Here is a 27985-nt window from a genome sequence, read left to right as displayed (position 1 = left end):
TCCTGCCCGGCGCTGTTAATAAAGTCACAGCGCGCGCGCGAGCCCGGCGATGCGTCCGCAGGCCGGACCTCTGCAGCTTCAGCGGTCACCGGAGCACGGGATGGCCGTGTCCTCGGCACCTGCGCCCCGTAGCGCGCGCGCTTTCGCCACGCTCGAGCTAAGGAGCTTTCGGCGCGGTGGGGCTTTGGCGTGATAATCTGATTCCTGCATTTTTCTTTTTTGCTCGTGTGTGATGTGAAAAAAAAAACAGCCGGGTTTAAGCTCTCTTTTGTTCGGGAGCGCGCGGACGTGAAGGACTCTCTTTTTTCCGAGCTTCTCTCGATGATGCCATGACGTCCTGGCTGCAGAAGAAGTGCACAGCAAGCCTCCTGCTCGTCAGCATCGTGCTAGCCCTAGTGTCCAGTAATTTGGGTGAGTATGACCAGGACACTGCACTGGACACTGATTTTACTGATAGAGGAAACATTTTATTGGATCAGAAAGTGTAAATACGTGCAGCATATGAGCAAAAGTTTGTTGACAGCTCTTAAAACCGGTCAGTCCACCTGCATAGGTGTTAAACTGTGTATGCACAGCTTGTATAAACAAGAAAAGCAGCACTCTGCAGCAGCTGCACATGAGCTTAAGGTCACAGAGCTGTCAGCTTTAAAGCCCTGGAGTGATGGAGCACCATCCTGTACCCAATCCACTAACGTCTGACTTAACATCAATAGCTGGCCTCATTTAACACTAATGGCTTAATGCCATCAAACCCTCACAGCTAAGTTCTGATATCTAGAAGCTCTTTCGAGAAGAGAAGAATCTGTTACTGCAGCAAAGAGGGGACAAGACTCCATTAGCAAACCCTTCAGAAGAAATATTGGATGCGCTTCTGTTGGAGGTGGACATTGTCTATTATCCATCCATCCATTATCTGTAACCGCTTATCCAATTTTAGGGTCGCGGGGGGTCCAGAGCCTACCTGGAATCATCGTGCGCAAGGCGGGAATACACCCTGGAGGGGACCATTGTCTATTATTTAATGCTTAAACATGTTCCTAATATACTTTTAAGAATTAATAAATATATAAGGGATTATATTGAATAAATCAAAATAGCTACTGTACTGGGACATTCTTGTTCATGCACAGCACGTACAATCCATGTCCAAAAGTGTGTAGACACCTCTTATAATGTGTGAATGAGGTGCACTCATCGTGGACACAGATGCTCATTTGTGCACACAGCGCTATGACAGTCTCTTTGGAAAACCGTAAAACTAAGTGGGATGCTCTGAAGCAGCTGCACACGAGTTTAAGATCCTAAAACACAATGTGGGTCTAGTGGGATATAAAAGCTGGCAATTGTCTGTGGAGCAGTGGAACTGCATTCTCTGGAGTGATGGGGCATCATCCAATACATCTGGCAAAAGCTTTGGACTGATCCAGAAGCAGTCACCCAACATTAGTGCCAGAGATGTTCCCAAATCTAGTTTAAAGCCTGAAGATTAGAGGCTGTTACTGCAGCAAAGGGGGGATTTGGGAAGACATGTTGAAATAGCAGGTGTCCACAAAGGTTTGAACATGCAGAGTAGGTGCTCCAGTCGCTAACGCTAACGTTTACGTTAACATTAGTTGCTAGTTTCTTGGGAAATAATAGACCGGAGTAAAATATCTTCTTTTGCACAGGGCTAATACATTTTAAGTCCTACGCCAGTCAGAGCTAATATAGACACATTGAGTATAATTTATTGTCCTTTAAAATGTACTTGAATGAGATATAATGAGTTTTAAAATGGGATATTTGACTTGTGATGAGCATTTAAAACTAGGTCATCAAGCAACTCAAACACACACAGGAAGGAATACACAGCCAGAAACATGACATCACAGTGTGAGTCAGTGCTATTTCAGGACAGATTTGTTACAGTATTGAATCATATCGTTCCTTTTCATCCAGTGTTTTCTGCTGATATTAGCCAGAAACAGATGCTAATCTATATTCCCTCTTATCACTGCATTACACTTCTAAAGACATGATGTTTCACTTCAGACTTGAGTGCAGCAGGTGTGAGTGTGAACCAGGCTTTATTCCTCTTCACTGAACTGACCTCCAGAAACCTGTAGTTGCTCCGGAGGGGGGGTGGGCATTGGTGATGTTTTTTCTTGTAGCGTGGAGCAGCTGGACAAGCGCTCAAAAAGGAGCTGACGCTTGCTCCTCATTCATGTGTAAATGTTGTGGTTGTGTTTTTTTTGTGTGTGTTGCAGCGGAGAAGCGTTGTGCGTCACCCCTCGTCTCCACGTGTGGAGAATGTCTGAGCCGGGGACCCGAATGTGCCTGGTGTTTTCAGAAGGTAATGTGAGGGCTCCGGAGCCAATAGTATTTGTTGTGCTCCAGATCTGGGGGACAGATTTGGCTTCAGAAGGGGTTGGCCGGGGGTTGACAGGGTTTGGGGTGGAGTGGGGGTTACCTACATATTCATTCTTAAAGACATTGTTTACCAGGGTAAATCCCCTTTTTATAACATTAGCATTGGTCAGCCATTAATCTTACTGCAGTAAAGATGATGAAAACAATTCATTGACCACACCGACTACATCTAAACCCTACTCCAGCACCTCAGAAATGGGAAAGGGCCAATATCTGCTCACCCTTGCACCACAGATTTAGCGCCAAATCTCCTACTTGCCAGACAGTGTCCATTCTGATTTGCAAGAGCCCTGTTGTACCCCACTTCCAAGCCTCTCAGCATTAGACCAGCATTACGTTTGCCGGTCTTCATCATCCACAGAGCCCCCTTAAGCTCCAGCACCCTCTTAAAGAAGCTGCTTAGAGCTGCCGCGGCCGTGGGAACCCATAAAAAAAACAGGCAAAGAGGTCTACAAACAGAGGCTGCAAGTCAGGTGCTTTCCCAGCCCACACACACACCATGACTGCCCTCTTATCTGGAGCCAGGAGATGGGGGTTCACGCTTTGACAGATATTGTGACCTGGTAAGAAGCCCCATGACGAAAGACATGCTTCTCTCAGTTCAGAACCAGCCGAGGTTTAAGTGGTGTGTTTTATCACTTATTCTTAGTAACCTTTTGTTCTCCCACACACATCCACTCTCTCAATAACACAGCTGGGCTGCTTCTTTGTTGGAAACATTGTGTCTTTGATGTTCCTTCCTGTCTAATATTTCGAGTTTTCAAGGAGGTTTGTACCTCATCATTTACGTCAATCAAATTAGTGTGAATTCTGTATCGATTTCCAATTAAGTCATGGCTATATTCAAGTAAACACCACGTATAAGCGTATTTTTCTTGTAAATGAAGGGTATTATTGGGGACTTTGCCCCATATTTGCTGAAGTTGCCTCTTCCACTTTTCTAGGATGGCTTTATACTAGGTGTTGGACCAATGCTGTGAACATTAGAAAGATCTGGTACAGATCTTAGATGATTTTTGTCACAAAACACCCCTCCAACTCATCGGCTGGAGATTTTGGATACATTCCACTTCTAACTGATTCCTAGCCTTGGGCTTGGAGTCTGCTACAAAAGGTCACAGTCTGTTGGTTGGTGCATATGTTTGAGATATGTGTGTGAAAAATGTTAGGACAGTTAAGATGCTGAGATGAACTTTGACCCTTTTTCTCTCCCGACAGACGTTCCTAGATGGAGCGTATATAAGTGAAAGGTGTGATTCTGTTGATCAGCTGTTGCTAAAAGGCTGTGGGGAGGAATTCATTGAAAATCCCAGAGTAAAGGTGGAGGTGAACACCACATTGAGCAGCTCTCAGGTGGCTCCCAGTGACATCTCCATCCAGCTACGACCAGGTAAGGAAAAGGGTCCACAAAGGCAAGACTTGCCCACCAAGATAACTCTCAGTCTGCAATTAATCAGAAACTCAGAAAAACACTTCTAGCATAATCTGTTTACTGTAAAGTTGGTTCCATTTGTGAAGTCAGGTGTTGATGCTGAATAAAGTCAGGTACTGATCCTGGATTTAGTCAGGTGCCGATGCTGGATGAAATCAGGTGCAGATGCTGGATGAAATCAGGTGTTGATGCTGGATGAGATAAGGTGCTGATGCTGGATGAAATCAGGTGCTGATTCTGGATGAAATCAGGTGCCGATGCTGGATGAAATCAGGTGCTGATGCGAGATGAAATCAGGTGCTGATGCTGGATGAAATCAGGTGCTGATGCTGGATGAAATCAGGTGCTGATGCTGGATGAAATCAGGTGCTGATGCGAGATGAAATCAGGTGCTGATGCTGGATGAAATCAGGTGCAGATGCTGGATGAAATCAGGTGCCGATGCTGGATGAAATCAGGTGCTGATGCTGGATGAAATAAGGTGCTGATGCTGGATGAAATCAGGTGCTGATGCTGGATGAAATCAGGTGCTGATGCTGGATGAAATCAGGTGCTGATGCTGGATGAAATAAGGTGCTGATGCTGGATGAAATAAGGTGCTGATGCTGGATGAAGTCAGGTACTGATGCTGGATGAAGTCAGGTACTGATGCTGGATGAAGTAAGGTAATGATGCTGGATGAAGTGAGGTACTGATGCTGGATGAAGTGAGGTAATGATGCTGGATGAAGTGAGGTAATGATGCTGGATGAAGTCAGGTACTGATGCTGGATGAAATCAGGTGCTGATGCTGGATGAAATCAGGTGCTGATGCTGGATGAAATCAGGTGCTGATGCTGGATGAAATCAGGTGCTGATGCAGGATGAAGTGAGGTACTGATTCTCGATGAAGTCAGGTACTGATGCTGGATGAAGTCAGGTACTGATGCTGGATGAAGTCAGGTACTGATGCTGGATGAAGTAAGGTAATGATGCTGGATGAAGTGAGGTACTGATGCTGGATGAAGTGAGGTAATGATGCTGGATGAAGTCAGGTACTGATGCTGGATGAAATCAGGTGCTGATGCTGGATGAAATCAGGTGCTGATGCTGGATGAAATAAGGTGCTGATGCTGGATGAAATCATGTGCTGATGCTGGATGAAATCAGGTGCTGATGCTGGATGAAATCAGGTGCTGATGCAGGATGAAGTGAGGTACTGATTCTCGATGAAGTCAGGTACTGATGCTGGATGAAGTCAGGTACTGATGCTGGATGAAGTCAGGTACTGATGCTGGATGAAGTCAGGTACTGATGCTGGATGAAGTGAGGTAATGATGCTGGATGAAGTGAGGTAATGATGCTGGATGAAGTGAGGTAATGATGCTGGATGAAGTCAGGTACTGATGCTGGATGAAGTCAGGTACTGATGCTGGATGAAGTTAGGTACTGATGCTGGATGAAGTAAGGTCCTGATTCTGGATGATTACTTCAGCTGATCCAAAAAATAGTGGATGGAACTCCATCATTCTAATGAATGGAGTTCCACTGCTGTACTACCCAGTGCTGAGGGGCTTTACACCTCTCTATCTAACCCTTAACATTGGGCATGTACTGATGCTCCAGAGCATGGAGTATGGAGATTATACAAGCTATTGTCAATGTCCAATAAAATATATGTAACTTCATTTTTGTTGATTCTTTAGTTAAATACATCATTTGAACAGTGTGATCAGTAAATACTTCAGTTGAACAAAATTGGCTGGTAACGATGTAATTTTGTGCCTTAGGCAGCGAGGCGAGCTTCATTGTGGAAGTGAAGCAGTTGGAGCGCTACCCTGTTGACCTGTACTACCTGGTGGATATCTCTGCGTCTATGCAGAACTATCTGGATAGTCTGAAGACAGTGGGAGTGACCCTTTCTCACCGCATGAAGGATCACTCCAGCGACTTCAGAGTGGGCTTCGGCTCGTTTGTGGACAAACCCGTCTCCCCCTACATTGATGTGCACCCTTCAACAATTGCTAACCCTTGCAGGTGAGGTTTTGCTTGAGTAAGCTATTATATTTACCTCCCAAAGACACAGGTAAAACTCCATGTTTAAAGTCACAAACGTTAGATACATGTCTTGCTGTGTTCCTAGCCACTGCAAGTGTCTTAACCCAGGTTTTATAGAGAGAAAGCATATTATTAACACTGCTCTTTCCTCTGGTTATCTGTTGACCCAGCACATATAGAAAACATATAGGTTTTAATGTGTTCTTTAAAATATATGATGAATATGTTCTATAGAATTTGCTAAACAGAAGCAACTGTAAGTTTCCATGCAAACAGAAGGGAGATTATCTCCAACACGGACTCAGAAAACAACCATGGATTTGTTGTTTTTCTTATGAAAGAGACATTCTTGAGAAAGTGAAAACATCAGGGCACAGGTGCAGGGTGAGCCAAGGTTATGTGATTGGTCAGCTGAAGACAATGCTGCCTTTTTTGGAGTAAGCCACAAATTGTTTGCTCAATAAGTACATGTTATTAACAATTTATTTGACATTATTAAAACTACAATTGGCCAGTTAAGCTGATTAGCTAATTATCTTTCCTCCTAGGTGTTTATATCATGTTACTCCCAAAAGATGTCAGAAACAGCTTGAGCTCAAATAAACAAACATTCACCATTGCCCTCTAATGAAATCATTAACAAACATCAAATAAAGGTATATCATGCATCGTTGCCCTCTGTATGAGTTGTTAACAAACATCAGATAAACAAACATTACTCATTATCGCCCTCTAAAGGAGTTAATATCAAACATCGGATAAACAAACATTACTCATAATCGCCCTCTAAAGGAGCTAATATCAAACATCGGATAAACAAACATTACTCATAATCGCCCTCTAAAGGAGTTAATATCAAACATCAGATAAACAAACATTACTCATTATCGCCCTCTAAAGAAGTTAATATCAAATATCGGATAAACAAACATTACTGATCATCGCCCTCTAAAGGAGTTAATATCAAAAATCGGATAAACAAACATTACTGATCATCGCCCTCTAAAGGAGTTAATATCAAACAATGGATAAACAAACATTACTCATAATCGCCCTCTAAAGGAGATAATATCAAACATCAGATAAACAAACATTACTCATAATCGCCCTCTAAAGGAGTTAATATCAAACATCAGATAAACAAACATTACTCATCATCGCCCTCTAAAGGAGTTAATATCAAACATCAGATAAACAAACATTACTCATTATCGCCCTCTAAAGGAGTTAATATCAAATATCGGATAAACAAACATTACTCATTATCGCCCTCTAAAGGAGTTAATATCAAATATCGGATAAACAAACATTACTCATTATCGCCCTCTAAAGGAGTTAATATCAAACATTCGATAAACAAACATTACTCATTATCGCCCTCTAAAGGAGTTAATATCAAACATCGGATAAACAAACATTACTCGTTATTGCCCTCTAAAGGAGTTAATATCAAACATCGGATAAACAAACATTACTCATTATCGCCCTCTAAAGGAGTTAATATCAAACATCGGATAAACAAACATTACTCGTTATTGCCCTCTAAAGGAGATAATATCAAACATCAGATAAACAAACATTACTCATTATCGCCCTCTAAGGGAGTTAATATCAAATATCGGATAAACAAACATTACTCATTATCGCCCTCTAAAGGAGTTAATATCAAACATTCGATAAACAAACATTACTCATTATCGCCCTCTAAAGGAGTTGATATCAAACATCGGATAAACAAACATTACTCATTATCGCCCTCTAAAGGAGTTAATATCAAACATCAGATAAACAAACATTACTCATCATCGCCCTCTAAAGGAGTTAATATCAAAAATCGGATAAACAAACATTACTGATCATCGCCCTCTAAAGGAGTTAATATCAAACATTGGATAAACAAACATTACTCGTTATTGCCTTCTAAAGGAGTTGATATCAAACATCGGATAAACAAACATTACTCGTTATTGCCCTCTAAAGGAGTTGATATCAAACATCGGATAAACAAACATTACTCATTATCGCCCTCTAAAGGAGTTAATATCAAACATCAGATAAACAAACATTACTCATCATCGCCCTCTAAAGGAGTTAATATTAAACATCGGATAAACAAACATTACTCATCATCGCCCTCTAAACAAACGTTGCACACTTTATCCATCAATTTATTATCAATAAACATCAAATAAACAAATATTTATCATCATTGCCCTGTAAAGGAAAGTACATGGAGCATCAGATAAAGAAATATTACTCATGGTTGCACTCTAAGGAGCTGTTAACAAACATCTAATAAACAAACATTTCTCACCCCTATCCTCTAGTGATGTATAAACATTTTTCAAATGAACATTATTCAGTCACCCACCATAAAAGTTTTATTATCTATTATCAAACATGAGTTAAATGTCAAATAAACAAACATGACTCACAGCTGCTTGCTAAACATCTCATAGGAGTAGTTAGAGGTGTTTTAATTTCCTTTTTGTCCATATTTGAGTGAATAAAGACTTTGTGTGGTGTCCGACTTACAGCTAATCCCTGAGAAATGAGCAGCTTATTCTTTAAATACATACAATGATCGTTTTGTTGAACGCGACAAAGAGGAAAGAACAGTGAGAACTAAGCGTCTTTAGGCATTTTGGAAAGGCCAGCTCTTTTGTTAGTGAGCTTTTTCAGCATTTTTGGGAGTGATGTCTAATAGTGACTGTTCTGGATGAGTAATGTGTTTCTAATTCACATGAATAAGCCACGTTTAACCACACGGATGGAAATGTTTAAACAGGGAATGACAGAGATAAGGATATGTGGGGTTTTTATTGGTTTCATTAGGTTTTTATTTTATACATTTCTTTCAAATAATCACATAATTCTACAAGGTTTTAAGCTTTCCTTTGAAGCCTTACAGAAAAATGTTCCTCTCTCTGCAGTAAAATCATGAACTGCAGTCGGACGGGGAACACCAGCACATTCCTCAGTGACCTCATTCATTGTAATGTGGGAATATGCTCGAGAGAAACTCATGTAATCTCTGTCCCCTACACGGCCTGCGTTCTTCTCTATTTGTTTATGTCTGTATGCTCTCTTCCCCCCTCTCTCTCTCTCTCTCTCTCTCTCTCTCTCTCACCCCCCCTCTCTCTGTCTCTAACCCCCCCCCTCTCTCTAACCCCCCCATTTCTCTCTCTCTCACTCTCTCTCTCTCTCTTTCTCTCTCTCTCTCTGTAGTGATTATGAAGTTCAGTGTCGTCCAGCTCACGGTTTTATTCACGTTCTGCCGGTGACGGAGAACATGACGGATTTTATGCACGTGATCCAGGAGCAGAGGATCTCCGGGAACATGGATGCTCCGGAGGGGGGCTTAGACGCCATGCTGCAGGCAGCTGTGTGTCAGGTGAAGATACATTAACATCAGTGTTTCTCTGCAGTCTGCGAAAATATGAGCCCAGTCGTTTTCTGCGTTTGATTCTTCTTCACATAATAAAATAGCATTTATAGTGACACCTAGTGTCCTGGTTGCATCAGAGCATACTTTAAATATGGCCACCCTCATGTGGAGGGCCCTATCTACAAATCATACACAGGCCTATTCTGGGATTTTGGTTATCCCCTATTTAGTCCTTTACTGGACCCGGGCTCCAGAACAATAGTTTCCATTGCTTCACAATCCAGAGTTGGTGGGGGCTTTGTACCCCACTCACTGCTGTAAATATGGAGAGAAGTACTTGCAGAATTCAAGCTTTGATGAAGGCTTCACTACTACTGTTCTTATCTGGCGTATCTGTGTCTGTCTTTACATGAGCCCCCCAGTCTGACTCCTCTGGCTTTTTAATGAAGTTTATATCAGCACAAGTTCAAAAGAATTTCTGAATACCTCAAGTGTGGGGGATTCCACAGAGAACCCCTACACAGTCATGCTGTGGTTTGCTGGAGTGCTGGGGTGAGTCTTCTGACTGGTCAGTTAGGTCAAATTGCATGATTAATGCAGATTTAAACCTGTCGGTCTGTAATCCAGCCCAGGGCTATTTTGCATTCCGGCCTTTTGTGGTGGCTGACTGCACTTCAGCTTGGTCAAGGCTTAAGATCGTACTCTCATATTGACATTGTTACTGCTGCTCCCTTAGACTTTCAAGTCGAACGAGCGTGAGGTTTAGGCGACTGAACGCCAACCGCTCAGGCAAGAGAAACATTGTGCAAACCGCATGCCTGCATAACCGCGTACTTGCCTTAAGCTGTTGAACACTTAACAAGTTCATTGAGTATGAGGAAATAGTGTGATGATGATTAAGGCATGTGGTTTACACAGTGCTGATCTGGCTGCTGGGAGCTTCTGCTGCTTGTTAGCTAATAATTTTCTCCGTAGCTGTGCAAAATGACAAAAACAAACCTCAGATATGACATACGTCGCGGCTGAAGGGACTACGTTTGCGGTATGGAGGGCATTATGAGGAAATCAGAGTTTCTATCTTTAGACCAGTCACTGCAGAAGCTCACAAACAATGCCTGGGAAAAGTTACTGAGTTACCCCCCACCTCTGAGAATGCAAGTAGAGACAGGCTTATTTACAAGACATGCTGGGGGTCTGAGTCACTCTGTGTCACTGTTTTTTAGTGATACCATGAGGAAGGCTTCCAGCTTTATTTCAGGTGCAGAGTGTGGGGTCTGATTCATGGCATTAGACCGTGGGGCGTGAAATGAGCAGTAGGCTGACTAGGCTCATGGAAAGAGGGTAGATTGTGTATTAGACTTGGATGATGATTCCTATGTGGCATGTATTTATTTTAGAAATGCGTCTATAGGGTGTATTACAGCAGTAAGTTCTGACCTAGTAATCTGATTGGACCACACACAGTCAATGAGGGTTGATATAAAGTAGAACAGCACTAGGACTGTGTTCTGTTGATTCTAATATCTCTTGAGAGGGAGTTTTAAAGAGGAGTTCTACAGCAATAGCAGCAAGGTTTGAGGAGTTTAAATTGCTAGGCGGCCTTTAGACAGTGGAGTGGAATCGGCTCTAAATACCACTATGTCTACGGTAGGATGCGGATTCCACTATTTCCACTCAAACCTCCACAGAGTATTTTTATCCCTGTGAAGGTTCACAATCAACTTAACAATCTGAGCCCAAAAACACTGCCCAAAAAACCCACTTCTGCCGTAACGTAGACCTACACAAAGTAGCAAGCTAGTGTGAAGGAAAAGGGAAACGCAGCAGTCCCAGTCTGGCTACAAAAAATAAAGTGCACAAATACGTTTTTAAGCACTTTTTTGTGTAATGCATGGCTCTAATTCAAAATTCAAACATTCCCCATACCTTTGTCATTTTGAAGTAAATGTTGAATAGTACTAAAAATGACATTTATTATTATAAAAAAAAAAAAAAAGGATTCATAAACTACATTGACACACTTTTACATTGAAATCACCATCTTTAAATCCTCTAAACTGAAACACCAACTCCTCACAGACAGTCACCGGGAGCGGGAATCGAACCCACAACCTCCAGGCCCCTGGAGCTGTGTGACTGCGACACTTCCTGCTGCACCACCGTGCCGCCCCGATTTTGGAATTATAACATATATAAATGTGTATAAGGATATTATAAACATTATAAAACACTGTTAACAAATTCTGCTCTACAGTGTTCTTACACGTTAAGGGGAACTGACTTCATGAAATCCAAGTCAAGTTAAACTATTTAAAGGAACACTGGATAAGATTGCGGTTTACTCTCAAGATTACTCTTGAGGTACTGAAATCAATGTGCAAGAGGAGGTAGGGAGTGGTTTCTGCAGTGCTGGCCCAGAGTAGCAACGACAAGAGGCTCTGTTCTCCCTGTTACAGCTCAGTGAAGCACCACAGTGATTTTGAAGATGTAATTCTGAATTAAAAATATTACGTAGTGTTCCTTTAAGATCAATTCTGGCAGATTTTATAAAATTGAATGTGTTTATTAGGTGTTCTAAGGCATATACTGTATAATGCTTTATGGAACCTGATTAATGATTTCATATACTTTTTTGTAAAGTGATAAAATAAAATATCACGTAGACAATACCACGCTATAATGAAGGTTTACAAAAATTGTCGTAATTGTTCCAGATTCGATGACCATTGTTTGTGTCATAAAATACTAATAACACCTTATGAACTCTGGTGTTACATGCCAGATATGATAAAGTATTAAATCGGCCAAAAACAACTTTAGTAGCCTTACGATGCACAGGAAGCATTACATCAGTGTTTTTCTCTGTGAATCATTGCAGATTTTTAATTTGTTTCACCCCCTTTGGACATGACCTTTAACAAGCAGAGGCTAGATAAGTCTTGGCTCACTTTCTGGAACTGAAAGTAGAACCAAACAACTATTAATGAAATACTTATATTAACAAGGCTTTCGGTAAAAAAATAACTAAAGCTGCAGTTAATACCGGACTTGTCTTCCTTTCTCTTTCTGTTTGGACAGTTGTGCACAAAAGGCCAGACTCTGGACACTGGCTTTCATAGTCCACCGTTTGGACGGAAACACAAAAGCTGTGTGCAGTTCAAATTGCTTCATGCCTGCCAGGGGTTCCCACGTGTTTCTAAAAGCAGCCCTCAGTTCATACACAGGCCTATTCTGGGATTTTGGTTATCCCCAAAGCTTAATTATAGTTCCCGCGGTGAACGCTGTTGAGCAAGGCCATAGGATCTGGACCAGATCTGCGAGATCTATCCGCTGATACGATGCCTGTTTTTGAACAAAAACCCAAACCGAACCATTATCATAACCCTAACCCCAAAGCCCAGATTGTTAACACTGACCTCACACACGGTCAGATATGTGTGATTGTATTCGCCTAAAAATCAAAGCACACACAGACTTCCAACAGCTTCTCACAGAGGGAACTAGACAGTGTTCTAGACCACATTTGTTTTATTATTGTTTTTAAATGTAATTGTCCTGTGTATCTAGCGTTAAGCATAAACACATTTGCCCCTTTACTTCAGTTGTAGCGGAACTGAAATTTTGAAATTTGAGACCTGAAGTTGGTACTTTTAATGTTATTGTGGGCTTTTTACTTAGTTTTCTCCCCAATTTAGTACCTCCAAATTCCACTCGTTATCCAGGACTCCCCCAATTACACAATGTTAACAATCTGAAGGAGCGAAGGCAGAACAGGCTTCTGCCATTCTTCAGAGACTTGGAAAGATATCTTCTTCGTCTATTGAATCTGAAGATCCTCTACAGGGACCTTGGTTCACTGAAGCATCACCAAGCACTGCACTCACTGATGATCTCCTGATGATGGGATCCACTCTTGTATCAAATTAAGAAGCCCTCTATGTTTAATGTCGATATATAACCACTAATGACAGCCAACTTTTCAGCCTGTTAAACACGATCGAGTGAGTGAGCTTAAGCTAGTCTGTATGTGTTTCGCTATTTCAGATCATTAACCATGAATCATTTTTGCAGAAGGAAATTGGTTGGCGTCCCGAGGCTAAGCACCTTCTCATGGTGATGACAGACCAGCCGTCCCACCTAGCCTTGGACAGCAAATTGGCTGGAATTGTGGTGCCCAATGATGGGAAATGTCACCTAGTGGACAATGCCTATTCCCAGTCGACCAAGATGGTGAGCTCAGGATAAACTCAAACTCTGTTCTGCTTTATTAAAGCAAGTTGCCTTAAGATGGTGGCATTTTCTCCCAGTGAAGAGGGTATGTGTTGTTAGGCCTGTTGAGCATGGAGATAAAATAACGACTACATTGCTTTTATAAACTGATGTAATATAAAGTATATTAAAATGCTATTTAATTATATGTCTGTGGTAATCTCACTGTAATTCATGGCCTTCCTGGCTTACAGCATGTGTACGGCCTTATTTGAATATATGCCTAAGCCAGTTTATTATTATTATTATTATTATTATTATTATTATTATTATTATTATTATTTTACCATATTGGCCACCTTTCTTGAGCCCAGTGGTGCTTACTCTTTTTACGAAATGTCATCTCCCAACTTTTCATTGTCCTCCAGGAGCACCCCACCATCGGGCAGCTGGCCGAGAAGCTTCTGGGAAACAACATTTACACCATCTTCGCTGTGGATCAGATGCAGTATATGTGGTATGAGGTAATTTCTCACAGAAACAAGATTGAGACAATGTTGATTAGGTGGCCCTCTGAACTCGAGGCTCAGGAACAAGCACGCTCCTTTATCGCTCTTTATTATTTATTTCCGGACAGGATTTGGTGGACTTACTTCCAGGGACTTACCTGGGCAAAATGCTTTCCAAAAACTCTAATCTGACCAACCTGGTGGTGGACGCCTACAAGGTAAATGATCCGAAACTCTTTCGCTTTCTGTTTGACTCTGTGCACGTCCGCATAGGACAGGACTCCTTTGTAAGGGCCGAAAATGACGGCTTTCATGTGTGTCAAACACTCACCACCCCCTGGTGCTTTTCCTTTTGGATTCACGTGGATGCTCACATCTGACTCACGGATTCTCAAGCCGGGAATAAGGGGAATTTGCTCTGCTTGTACTCAGCGACCAAGGTCGTAATCTACAGTCAGAGGCAAAAGAAATCTATTGTTCCTCTTCTGGGATCTGGAAACACACAGCTCCTGCAGAACAAAGCCTCTGATCACTGCAGTGACACTCTACTGTGTCCCACTTCAGCGGCAACAGAGCCCTGCTATTAATAGATTTGCAGTGTCCCCATTTAAACCTGCTTTTATCAAGACTCCTCTCATCCAGGAACAATAGAGGCTCACTCATACTGACTACTATCTCTCTCTTTCTCCCTCTCCTCTTTCTTTGGCTCTCTCTATGTCTCTATTTCTCTTTTCCTTGCTGTTTTGCTCTTTCTTTCTCTTTCCCTCTCACTCACTCTCATTATATATGAGAAGAATTTTGTCTCTCCTCTCTTTGTCTCTCTTTGTTCTTTTTGTTTTTTCCTGCTCTATATCCTTCTCTCTTTCTCTCTCTTGGGGATAAATGATAAAAAAAGACATAAATCTCTTTTTTATCTCACCTTCTAACTTTTTTCTTTATCTCTTTTGCTTCTTCAGTTTCTCTCTCTCTCTCTCTCTCTCTCTCTCTCTCTCTCTCTCTCTCTCTCTTTTCCTTGTCCTGTTCGTTCTGGGGTTTTGAAACTGTAATATCTGTAAATTTGTGTTGAACCTATAAGATGATTCAGTGTAACACTTCCTTTCTGTGAGTTTAATGTTTTGTATTAAAGGGGTTTAAAATAAAAAAAGAGTTTCTTTTTAAACTGTGCTCTCTCTCTCTCTCTCTCTCTCTCTCTCTCTCTCTCTCTCTCTCTCTCTCTTCTCTCTCTCTCTCTCTCTCTCTCTCTGCAGAAACTACTGTCTGATGTAGAGGTGGAAGTAGGAGTGGAGGACAGTGAATCTGACAGATTTTGGGTCGACGTGACACCACTCTGTCCGAACGGATCCATCCCAACCAAAAATGGGAAATGCTCCAACGTCCAGCCCAAACAAACAGTAGGGAACCCTCTGCTCCTAAAGGGTTAACTGTGTTAGAGCAATGAGTTTTTAATCCACTACCATTCCAAACTTTAGAGTCACCCTTTATAAATCATACATAAATCATAAAGCACTGTAAAAGTGGTTCTGAGGTGTCATCTCACTCCTTTTATGTTTTTACTGCTGTTGGACACTGTTTTTTTGTGACAAGTGTTTCCTAACAGTTGGATGGCAGTGTGTTTTAATACTCTTCATCCAAATGTCGAAAATGTCCACCTTAGACACGTACTCTCATTGTCATCTTATATTGTCGTTTATATTGTGCTCAACTTTCATGATGAATCGACCAATAGAAACTCTCCAAATCTGACTTCCGTTCTCCCATACGTTCCCATTCAAATTAGTTTTCTCTTCTCCTGGAAAGGAATAGGTACACTGTCAACATGAACATTAAAGGCACCTCCTTGTATCCACAAACATTGGCCATTTTATCACCTCCACTGACCACACAGGGGCACTGTGTAGTTCTACAATTGCAAACCTGTAGTTCGTCTATTGCTCTGCAAACTTTATTAGCCTCTTTTCACCCTGTTTTTCAGTATTCAGGACCCCCATAGAGCAGGTATCATTCTGGAAGTGGTAGTGTTGTGTTAGTGTGGGTTGGGCTATGTACGAGTGGATCAGACACAGCTGTTCTGCTCGAGTTTTTAAAACACTGTCCACTCACTGTCCACTCTGTTAGACAAACCTCCCTCGTTGTTCCATGGTGTGGATGTAAAGTCAGAGACAGTCATCCTCTAGTTGGTGGCTGGTTATTTATCAGTGCAGCACTGGCAGCAGGAAAATATTACCTGCTCTCTGGGGGTCTTGACCACTGAAGAACAGGGTTAAAAGGGGTGCTGACAAAGTATACAGAGCAACAAGTGTAATTGTAGAATTACAAAGTGCTCCTGTATGGTCAGTGGAGCTGAAACAATGGACAGTGAGTGTATAAAATGTAATTTTATAGCTGATTAATGATTAATATCTTCCTTAAGACCTTTTTTGCTAATGTCCCATAGCTTCCTTCGCATTTTAAAATAATACATTCTAGGATCTCTCTACCTCACAAAGGCCTTGAATAGAGAGATAGAGAGGCAGAGTGTGCGTGTGTGTCCTCTTGTGGTTGTTTATAAGTGTAAGTGAGTGAGTGTGTACGGTATTGTGTAATTGAAGAGGCGATTAGACAGTGCTTAGCAGATTATTACAATCCAGTTTACAGGAAAAGACCCCATGAGCTGGAATCACATGACCTTTATGCAACACAACCTTTCTTTGTGTCAGACAAAGCTTTTAATATGTAACAAAGTCGTCCCCTGCCTTCAGGGATACAATAGGCTGTTATAACCGAGCTGCAGCACAAAGGCTTTGGAGACTTCATTCTGAATCGCTCTTTATTTTCAGCTGTGTTCCTCGAGGAACAGTCATTCAGCTGATCGAAACATTCGAGAAAACACAACCTGGGTACCACCAAAATATATCCTTCAATGAGAGCCAATTCTATCATCTGTGATCATTGAACGCAGCTTGTTTATGGTACAACCATTGTTCTGTATGTAGCACAAAAACAACACAGCATGAAATGATATGAGATGCTTTAGAGCAGCTGCACATGAGCGTAACGCCACCATGGTCAATGCCAAGAGTGCCTCAGAGTTGTATAAGGACTCCCAATACTTGATGAGTGAGTATAGTGTTTATGGTCTACTCTCATGGCAGAATGCCATCACATCCTCACAGAAATGTTCCATCTTACATAAAGTCTTTCCAGAGGAATATAGGCTAGGGTAGTGTCGCAGCAGGTAGTGTCGCAGTCACACAGCTCCAGGGACCTGGAGGTTGTGGGTTCGATTCCCGCTCCGGGTGACTGTCTGTGAGGAGTTGGTGTGTTTTCCCTGTGTCCGCGTGGGTTTCCTCCAGGTGCTCCGGTTTCCTCCCACAGTCCAAAACCACACGTTGCAGGTGGATTGGCGACTCAAAAAGTGTCCGTAGATGTGTGTGTCTGTGTTGCCCTGTGAAGGACTGGCGCCCCCTCCAGGGTGTATTCCCGCCTTGCGCCCAATGATTCCAGGTAGGCTCTGGACCCACCGCATCCCTGAATTGGATAAGCAGTTACAGATAATGAATGAATGTATATGTAAATGTAGCATTTGTCTATTTCTAATCCCAGCCAACACCAAGTGTGCACTAACAAGGAGGGTCTGCAAATGAAGGGTTTCTAATATAGAAGTGAGACTGTCAGGTTCTATTTTTGTTCTTACAAAAATAGCTGGACATTCAGTAGGACTCCCCCTGCACTGTCTTAGTTTCCCTTCTTCTATCTCACGTTGCAGGACTGGACTCAAAGGTGAATGACCTGAAGCATGTTCGGTCATGGGAAAACACCAATCCAAACACTGTAGGACTCATCTGACACTGACAAATTCTACTCTTATCTGTCCATCTCTAAGGTCTTCTTCAACATCACGGTGGGAATGCGTTCGTGTCCAGTCCAGGGCCTGAGAGAGGGGCAGGAGGTTGTTGTGGTGGTCAAGCCTGTGGGATTTAACGAATCCGTGACGGTGCGAGTCCGGCAGGCCTGTGATTGTAGCTGTGGAGAGGCGGGACCTTGCCACGAAGAGCCAGAACCTTCCGCCTGTGTTCCTGGTAGAGTCTGTTTTTACTGTTTGAGTTGGATAATCATAGTTTTGAATTATTACAGTGAAGAATATATTTTAAAAAAAAAAGAGCAGCTCCCTTTTGGTATTGGGGGATGTTCTTGTTGCTATGGTTACCATGGCCAAGAGTCCAAGGGAGCATAATTGGCCTGGCTCTCTTCCCAATTAACCAGTGTGATGTTGTGCAATCTGGGTGTCTGTTAGCTGGCATAACAGGATTAGTATTCTCCTCCAAGTGTGTTGAGATGTCCAGTGAAGTTGTGTTAAAGGCATTGTGTTGCAGAGGCACAGCTTCGTATGCCTTTGCTCTCCCAGCTTAATACCATTTGTTAGTGGTTAGAAAATGCTGGTTAAAACGAACAAACTGTACCTTACTATTCATAAATGTACAAGACATAAGTGACATATTCCTACATACAAATCTATAAAGACTTATTGCATCAAGCACTTGGCTATAGCAGCTTTTATGGCCAATAGAAATAGTGATATGACTAATATAGACTAAGATGTGTTTGAATATTCATATACTTCCACAACTTCACCTCTTCCAAGTTCCTGAAGCCAGTCCTGGGACCGAGCGGAGTTTGATGGACAGCTGTCGAGAGGAGGCTGGTGGTCCTGTGTGCAGCAGCAGAGGAGCTTGTGTGTGTGGAGCGTGTGTGTGTGACCAAAGCAACCTCGGGACCATCTATGGAAAGTTCTGTGAAAAGGACGACTTCTCCTGCCCCTATGTGGGGGGTCTAGTGTGTGGAGGTGTGCTTAAATTCATGAGTATTACTTATTAGTACAGAGTTTACATCAAACATACACTGTATTTACACAATACAGAGCAACTAATCAGAACTTCTATCTCTTCACAAAGCCACCCACCATGTTGACTGACTCTCACACTCTGACCTAACTGTGTGTGTGTGTGTGTGTGTGTGTGTAACAGGCCATGGTCAGTGTGTCTCTGGGGAGTGTGTGTGCCGGCCCGGCTGGATAGGTGAGAATTGTGGCTGCCCACTGTCCACAGAAAGCTGCTTAAGTGCGGATGGCTTGGTGTGCAGCGGCCTAGGAAAGTGTGTGTGCGGCCAGTGTGTTTGTGAGGACCACCGACATTCTGGAGCCTTCTGTGAGAAGTGTCCCACCTGTTCCAGCTCCTGTCAGTCACACTGGTAAATAAGTCCCATGCTTTTTTGTTGGTTTATGGGTTTAAATAAATAAACGATAAATCTATAATGCTCTCTCTCTCTCTCTCTCTCTCTCTCTCTCTCTCTCTCTCTCTCTCTCTCTCTGTCTCTCTCTTCACTTTGAATCCTGTAGGAGTTGTGTGGCCTGTCACCTGTCAAAAGGTTTTGGACAGGATGATACACAGCAATGCAATAAAAGCTGCTCTTCACTGGTGTCCTATGTCGATGACATCACTGGTATGTAAATGAGGATGGTTCTGGTTTTAAAATCTGATTGGCTGAGCATTCAGTCACTCACATACATTGTGAAATTCTCAAAATGTCCTCAGGTATTACAACAAACACGCAATAAAATAAAAGGTCTATCCCTGACAATGCCTCAGCTGTCCAAGTCAGAGAGTCATAGAGAGTACATTTGATCTTGCTTCATGGCTGGGTGGAGCAGCCCCTCTCCCCATCTCTGCCTGTGGTTTTGGCTAGCACAAGCATTTCTCAGTTGATATGACAGATCTGGACAGTTTGCGTGCTCCTGAGACTGGTGGCAATGTGTGCAATCAGGGGAGATTTACTGGTGGTTAGAATAGGAGATGAATAATAATTGGGGAGAAAATTAGCAAATTATAAAATGAAAACCTGATGTTGTCCATGGACCGAATTTTCAGTCTGGCTCACCACACTCAGTCAGATCACACTGCTGCAGAGAACAGAGCAGAGTAATGCAGATCAAAGTCACAGTCAAAAAGACTGAAATAATTATGGCACATTAATCACCCACAATTATCCTAAACCAGGTTAAATAGGCGTTTATATGAAGTGCTGCCCTGAAAGCTGCTGACGCTTCTTCTGAAGAATGCTTTTCACCAATGTGTTGTTGTACTTTGTGTTGCCCAGAGCTGGTCAGAGGGAAGTATTGTTTGTACCACAGCAGAGACCAGTGCTTTTTCAGATTCCACATGGAGGTGGCATCACATGGACCACAGCTGCACATTAGCAGGCATGCCGGTGAGGCTCAGAACTCCCCCCCCCCCACACACACACACACACACACACTGGCCATTGATACTGACACTGATTCTCTTTCACTTCTCCTCATAAATGAATGCTTTGGGATGATTAGTTCTTGATCACAAACACCACTCCAAATCATCCCAGAGGTATCAGATGGTGCTTCATCACTGCAGAAACTACAGATTTACCGCTCCACTGTACAATGCTGGTGGGCTGTATGCCTTCTATTCAAGTCAATATATGTTCACAATGAGTGAACTTCAAAGTAGCTGTGTTTACTTATATCTGCAAGATTTTCTACAATGCTGCTTGGGTGGGTGTTTTCCATTACATGTCAGCTATGAAACTAGGGCTGAGCAATTAATCGAAAATTAATCGAAATCGCCTTTCAAAACTACTAATCGACATAATCTTGTCTATATATTGTTAATTCTGTTATGTCCCCACTGTGTGTTCATGTACTGCCTCTTTTAAACCTCACTATCATGCTGTAGTCATGTGATTCTGCCCCCGTTTGCCACATGGAAGCAACATGGAGGAAAGCCTAAACACTGAGGCCGACCGAGCAGCTTGAGCAGCTCGTACCAAAGAAAAACACAACGTCTGTGGTTTGGACGTGTTTAATTAAGATGACACTGAACAAAAAGAAGTCAAATGTAAACACTGTGGAAAAAACAGATTCAGCCAAAACACAATCACACATTAAATATAAACAGTGCAATACACAGCAATGCAAGAAAAGCTGCTCTTCACTGGGTGCCTATGTCGATGACATCACCGGTATGTTAATGAGGATGGTTCTGGTTCTAAAATCTGATTGGCTGAGCCATGATTAAGCATTAATTTTCCGCTTCCTTCCTTCATTCACTCACATACGTTGTAAAATTCCCAAAATGTCCTCAGGTATTACCACAAACAGGCTGTATTTTGTGTGAATGCAGGTTAATAACCATAAAAAAAAAGTTCCATCCCTGATGATGCCTCAGCTGTCAAAGCCAGGGAGTCATAGAGAGTACAGTTGATCTTGCTTTATGGCTGGGTGGGGCAGCCCCTCTCCCCATTCAATTATGAGGGTCAAAAATACAGAAACATAATAATTGTTCATTAATCGTTATCGTGGTAAAATGTACAATTAATCATGATATTGATTTGCTCTCATATCGCCCAGCACTATGTGGAACCCTCTATATAATAGCCAACATTGTTACAAGTAAATACAGCAGCATTTTGAGCTGGAAAATATGGTAACCATATAGCAACCATAGCAACATTTGTTTTTAGGTTTCCCTGTGGCTTAATTCTAATAGTTTGCCCTCACTTCTTTCGCTGTATTGTAGTCTTCATTCATCTACTCTGTTCACCCTTGAATTTGCGCACAGAAATGTCACAGCAACCGCACCCCACACCCCCGGTTTGAGATTTTGGAAACAGTGCAGGCTATTGTGTGTGTGTGTGTGTGTGTGTGTGCATCCCTGCTCCCCTCTTCCTTGCTCCTCCTGCCCTTCTCAGCGTCCTTCTCCCCTGCTCCGCTGCCAGGTCGCCATGGCAACATGCTGAAATGTCAATACAGTACTTTAGCCTCTTTGTGCTTGGAGTGGTGGCCCGGTGCCAGTTCCACTGCATTTCACAGTAACAGATGAGCAGGGAACATGCTTTAGATCTGTAAAGTGTCTGGATCTCACCTAGCTGTTGTTGACAGATGTATTTTAGCCCCATCCAGACAGCTTTAGCTTTAGTAATAATCCCCATGGGCCTTCGCTCTCCAGCTGTTGCTGAAGACTTCACTAAAGCTAACATAAACATCTGCTTGATTCATGTTGTTGTGAATGGATTATTTCAGCCAATTCCTGGCATTCATTCATCCTTAGTTGACCCCAGTCCAATAATTAGCATTTTGTGTTGAGCAACAGTCTATTGTTCTTACGTTTTATTTACTGAATTTCATTTTCCACCTACACAGCTTCAGGGACCTGGAGGTTATGGGTTCTAGTCCCGCTCCGGGTGACTGTCTGTGAGGAGTGTGGTGTGTTCTTCCTGTGTCCGTGTGGGTTTCCTCCGGGTGACTGTCTGTGAGGAGTGTGGTGTGTTCTCTCTGTGTCCATGTGGGTTTCCTCCGGGTGACTGTCTGTGAGGAGTGTGGTGTGTTCTCCCTGTGTCTGCGTGGGTTTCCTCCGGGTGACTGTCTGTGAGGAGTGTGGTGTGTTCTCCCTGTGTCCGCGTGGGTTTCCTCCAGGTGACTGTCTGTGAGGAGTGTGGTGTGTTCTCCCTGTGTCTGCGTGGGTTTTCTCTGGGTGACTGTCTGTGAGGAGTGTGGTGTGTTCTCCCTGTGTCTGCATGGGTTTCCTCCAGGTGACTGTCTGTGAGGAGTGTGGTGTGTTCTCCCTGTGTCTGTGTGGGTTTCCTCTGGGTGACTGTCTGTGAGGAGTGTGGTGTGTTCTCCCTGTGTCCGTGTGGGTTTCTACCTGAATTTTACTTTTACAACTCTTAGACATCTATCCTGCTCTGGACTGTACCTGTATACAGCTTTTGGATACATTTCTCCATAGTAAGCCTCCAAAATTTTTGTTTTGACAAAACATCCATTTGAATGCAGTGAAATATGTCTCTAAACTTTTCACCAAAAGTTCATAGTGTTCTAATTTGGTCAGTTTTCCAGCGATGTCAAAATTGACATGGTCAGATCTGGGTAGATATTTCAGAATAATAGCCCTCCATCTTCTCCTCCATCTTTCTGTGCTTCATTGATATTAATGAGGGGCCCTAGAATGGGTGATGTCATCACCACTCAATCTCTCAGCCAAAGCTGATTCTGATTCCACTTTTCAGCAAAAGATTTTCCTCGAAAACATCTACAAAACAAACTGTTCTTGCTTACTCTGTATAACTTTAGTCACAATTCAGTCAACAAATCGTCCTTACCTGAGCTATGTCTTTACTCAAGTGGTTTGGGAAACTTGTTCTGAGCTTTGAGCATTTCTTTGTAGTGAGTGAGGAATTTTATTACATTATTAAATCATTATTATTTATTATTTAATAATGTAAATTATTAAGTTTAATCAGCCCCTCCCACTTGTTTTTAAGCTAGAAAACCCAAACATTGCAGCATTGTACATCCTATACCTGAAACTGTGCTTTTGTTTTTAAGGGTTTCTTTGCGTGCAGCATTTTCATACAGCATTTGTTCAAATATGGTTTCCAGTAATAAATGACAGGCTGAATGTTTGACATAGTTCACAGAGTCACACACCCATATGGATGTATATGCAATCATAATATAGATACATTAGAAGCCACCTTGCATTCAGCATTTTTACACCTACAGTGTTAAACATAGCAGGATAGATCTTATGTCTGAATAGTGTGCTTAAGCTTTTTCAAGTATGTGTCTGAAGTGTGTGTGTGTGTGTGTGTGTGTGTGTGTGTCACAGTTACACCTCATTATATATGCTAAAATATATGCTATTATTAATATGTTAGCATTTGGATTCTTTAAATTAATTAGATTAGCTTCATTCTGTAATTCTAAATAAATCATAGTGCTAACATGCTAATACCTACCAGTCCTATATATCAGTTAAATATTTTTTCTTTCATCTTTAGTTAATATGTTATTATAATTATATTCTAATATTATACTTTTCTTTTCATGTTCTGTATGTCATACCTGTGCACTCACAAACACAATTCCATTGTATCTGTTACATACTCAGTGAGATGAAGTGATACTGATTCTGATGAAAGCATGAATATGAAAGCTATAACTGATCCAAATGAAAGCATGCTACTAATAACTAGATTATGATGAATAGCCGTGTTAGCCTTTATATAAAGTTTTAAATAACATATAATCAAAATGGTCCTTGAGGTTACTTGGAATTAGCCATTTTAGCATGTAACTGGAGCTGGTCAAAATAATGAAATGCTATTAATTAGCATGTTAGCATATTTTTAGTTGAGATCAAACCGTTAACCTACTCATAACAACTACACATACTTAGGTTGACACTTGATTAGCCACATTAGCATTTATATTTGATGTATATTTGACTTAAAATACGTCTATCTGTTGTTCCCTGAAGAGTGTGTGTCAGGTCAGCACAACTTCAAAACCTTTCTGAGTGTTTTCCTGTTGACCCTGGTGCTGGGGCTTGGAATCCTCACTGTGATCCGTCTACTTCTGTGGAACAGGAGCTGGATGTGGAGCGGAAAAGACAGCGAGCAGTTTGATGATAACAATAAGGTAATGTTTACTCTGTGTGCGTGAGTCATTTATTGGGAAATGTTTGCTGATGTTCTGCAACCCCAAAGAAACCAGGCTTATTAATTTTTCTGATGAAATGCATCACAGATCATGTGACATACACAATATGGCTATTCCAGCATTACACAATTGTTTTTTCAAACAGCTGAGAAGCAGCCTCTGCTCTTCTGGAACAGCTTTACACTATTTGGACATTGCTGTAAGGATTTGATAGCTTTCTGTATCAAAAACAGCACTCCATGTATTCCACCGCTCCACAGCCCAATGTTTAGGGGCTTTACACCCCTCTAACACACACATGGCATTGAGCATGGGGACTGCAGGGTCAGAACAACTCATTCTACTGGTCAGTGCTATTTCCTAAAGAGATTGTACAAGCTGTACATGCAGAGTGGGTGCATATGAAACTAGCTGAATTGCTAATTATGAAACAGTAATTATACTGACACCTAGTGGCTTATTTATAAACAAGACCATGCCATGTGGTGGGACCCGCTCTATGGCACATAATCTGTTCTTCTACTGACTACAAAGCAGGTTTTCTTCTCATGTTAGACGTGACATACAACGAGGAAAAATAATAATGCTGTTTGTAACTATTTGGAGTTAAAATCTCACTTCTTTAAATACTAAATAAACAATGTTTCCTGTGTGTTTCTGCCCACAGAACCATTCATATGCTCCTACCACTAATGAGAAGACCATCACCTACCGACGAGACTGCCTCCCTGAGCTGCCCATGGAGATGCACGTCCACGTTCCCAAGATGCCCCTCAATGACATCTGGCCGTGACATGACGAAGAAGTTAGGAAAAGACGAGCGAAAGCAATAAGCCACGTAATGCGCATTTGTTTTCATAAGCACACTCCATTCCGCCGTGAGGGTCAGTCTCTTCTTTTGGAATAGGTTTGTTTCCTTATGGTTTATTTTCTATGACATTTGGCGGCATTTTGGTTCTTTCCTCCTGTGGACACTAGAGGGAGAGAAAGGCTATAATTTACAGGGGCCTGGACACTGGATCATAATAATGTAAATCACACGCACTGGGCATTAGGCAGGACATTAATTTTGGGCAGCTGTTGCATGTCCAACCTTTAATGCTAGTATTGTTTCTGTGTGTTTAAGAGTGTCTTTTTGTGGTCTTCATAAACTTGTAAGTTCATAAAAATAACCCATTACCAAACCACAAGGTGTTTTACATTCAGGTGGTCAGTCAAATTTAGTATATTTATAATGTCCATAATAGCAAATATTTACATATGTCATATGCAAATGTTTCACAAGTGAAAATTATTCAACAGTGAAGATTTCAACTTTCAACACATTTATGGGCTGTGCAAACATTTATGGCATTTATGTTATGTGGTGTGTGTGTGTTTGGGGATGTGTGTGTGTGTGTGTGTCCTTGTTATTTTTAGTGGAAATTAATAGAACAATACTTATCCCCAAGTAACCTTGGTCAGCTGATAAAAATATATAATCATAATTGTAATATAAACCAGTGACTGGAGTATTTAAAATTTTCCAAAAATATCAAATCCTACTACAAAAATTTCGACATGAGTTTATTTGCATAGCAACGTCAGCTCACTCTAGCGCCCTCTGTGTATCTACCAGTTTATGAAGACCATCCGAGTGCTCAAAAAGACCTCAGTCAGGAATTACTGAAAAAGTGGCTGCCCCAAAACTAACATCGAAAACAGTAAACAAGCTGAATGAATTAAACACATGCTCTAATCCACATTCTTGTAGCATGAGCCTGTAGCATTCTTGACCACAGCTTGACCCTCAGCAGGTGAGGTCAATTAACTGAACTGAAATGGGGCAGCTCATATCTGTGTCCTGTTCTTGTCCACTGTATGTGGTAGATGAAGGTACTGTAGCTTTTATTTATGTATGAGTGTGCGTGAGTGTTTGGTCAAATATTATTTATGTTTTACGTCAAATTTGAAACACTACGTATTTTTGTTAAAAAGGTCCACACTACTCAGCCATAGTCATGAAAGGCCTCAATTTAAGACCAGTCCATTCTTAGCTTGCGTTCTGCTGGCACCTAGTGGCCCGTTATGGCATGACCCAATAAAAAAAACCTCCAAGCTCTTTAGCACACAGCATGATGCTAAACCCTTCATTTGTTTCATTTCCGTCCAGTCATTAGGCCGGTCCTGACCTGTTGTCCTTCAAAGTTCAGTTTTAGAAGTTGGTTGTAACATCTGCTTCTCACCGTTCATGTCCCAAACAGATTCAGGCTCTGGAGCGGTCAGTCCATTGTCCTGAGAACACACCAGCAACTTCTTTGTTTAATTTCATCTACTTTTTGAATCCATTTCTTGTTTTAACTGACAACCTCTTATCACCTCCACGTCCTTTCAGACCCATTGTTTTGAGTTGTTCTTCTCACCGTGGGTTGATGATCTCAAAAACTTGTGGATTTTTTCACATCCGAAGCGAAAGTAGAGCTTGATTTTTTCCCCTTAAAATAATGTATGACTTTTTGACTGAAAGTGATACAAATGAAGGGAGAACCCTGACATTTGCACAGAATCAATTCTCTGTATAAAATCAGGTACAGGCAGCAAGCCTAACGGGTCATATTTACATCAGATATTTACTGCACTTTGCCCACCAGATGTTAATGTTTTCCTGCTGCGGTACGCTCTTCAGAAACTGGAATTTTACTGTGGCTGTTTGTTTCTTTGTTCCTCACCTCACATTTGTTACTGTATTTTTTTTCAGTGTTTGTTTTGTTTTTGTTTTTGTTTTTTTGGTGGAGGTGGGGGTGTATACGTTTTAAAAAGTGTGTCATTTGTGAATGTGAATGTCAAACTACTGAAGTACAGCAATGGTCCTGATGCAGTTTCTGGATGGAAGGAGGAGCTGATTCAGAACTGAAGATATGAACTATAGAGTCTGCCACTGGCCTACTTTCTCCATTCAGTGGCGTCTCAACGGCTGGCTGCAGATTCCAGTCATTCCTGTGGCTCGTAGACCAGTTTTACCACTGTTTACATCAAACCATCTTCTAAACACTAAATAATGTTTTATTTATTGCCTCCTGTTTCTTAGTGTCTCACTTTGGACCCCTGCTTTTCTTTCGTGGAGTTTTTGTTGCTGTCATGTAGAATGTTTCTGAGAAATCCAATGGGTACTTAATGTTGATAATTCTAGATGTCTTAAGCACTAAATCTGCTCAATATGTATTTACTGCTGTCTGTGATTATTGTTTTCATCAAAAAATATACAGAATGCAACTAGTGACCATCTGTGGAAGCGAGATTATTGAATCATTGGGCATTACATTCAGTAACAGCACTTTTGTTTTTCTATTGCTATTTGATGTTAAAAGATTATTGTTTTCAATAAAAAAAATATTGTGATTTGGGTTTCTGACGTGTCCAAACAACCCTCACCACTCCCTGACCCTGACAGTGACCCAAACTGTATGTTACCATACCACTCATGATACATATCTGAAAGACTTCTTTGGTAGT

At 41.7% G+C, this 27985-nt stretch overlaps 1 protein-coding gene across 1 annotated transcript; it reads left to right on the top strand.

Moving 5' to 3' along the window:
• Positions 1-63: 63 nt before the first annotated feature.
• On the top strand, positions 64-27838 carry itgb8 (integrin, beta 8). The gene is made up of 16 exons (XM_066674921.1): positions 64-411; positions 2247-2332; positions 3628-3799; positions 5610-5856; positions 9106-9271; positions 13337-13495; positions 13903-13998; positions 14112-14201; positions 15231-15374; positions 17846-18041; positions 18605-18805; positions 18987-19209; positions 19358-19461; positions 20116-20226; positions 24312-24472; positions 25161-27838. The coding sequence occupies exons 1-16, from the start codon at positions 330-332 to the stop codon at positions 25284-25286; spliced, it is 2364 nt and encodes a 787-aa protein (XP_066531018.1). The 5' UTR covers positions 64-329; the 3' UTR covers positions 25287-27838.
• The last annotated feature ends 147 nt before the right edge of the window (positions 27839-27985 follow it).

The sequence above is a fragment of the Hoplias malabaricus genome, chromosome 6, assembly GCF_029633855.1.
Source record: "Hoplias malabaricus isolate fHopMal1 chromosome 6, fHopMal1.hap1, whole genome shotgun sequence".
NCBI lineage: Eukaryota > Metazoa > Chordata > Actinopteri > Characiformes > Erythrinidae > Hoplias > Hoplias malabaricus.
Note: the sequence above shows the minus strand (reverse complement) of the source record. Positions and strands in the feature narration are given on the sequence as shown.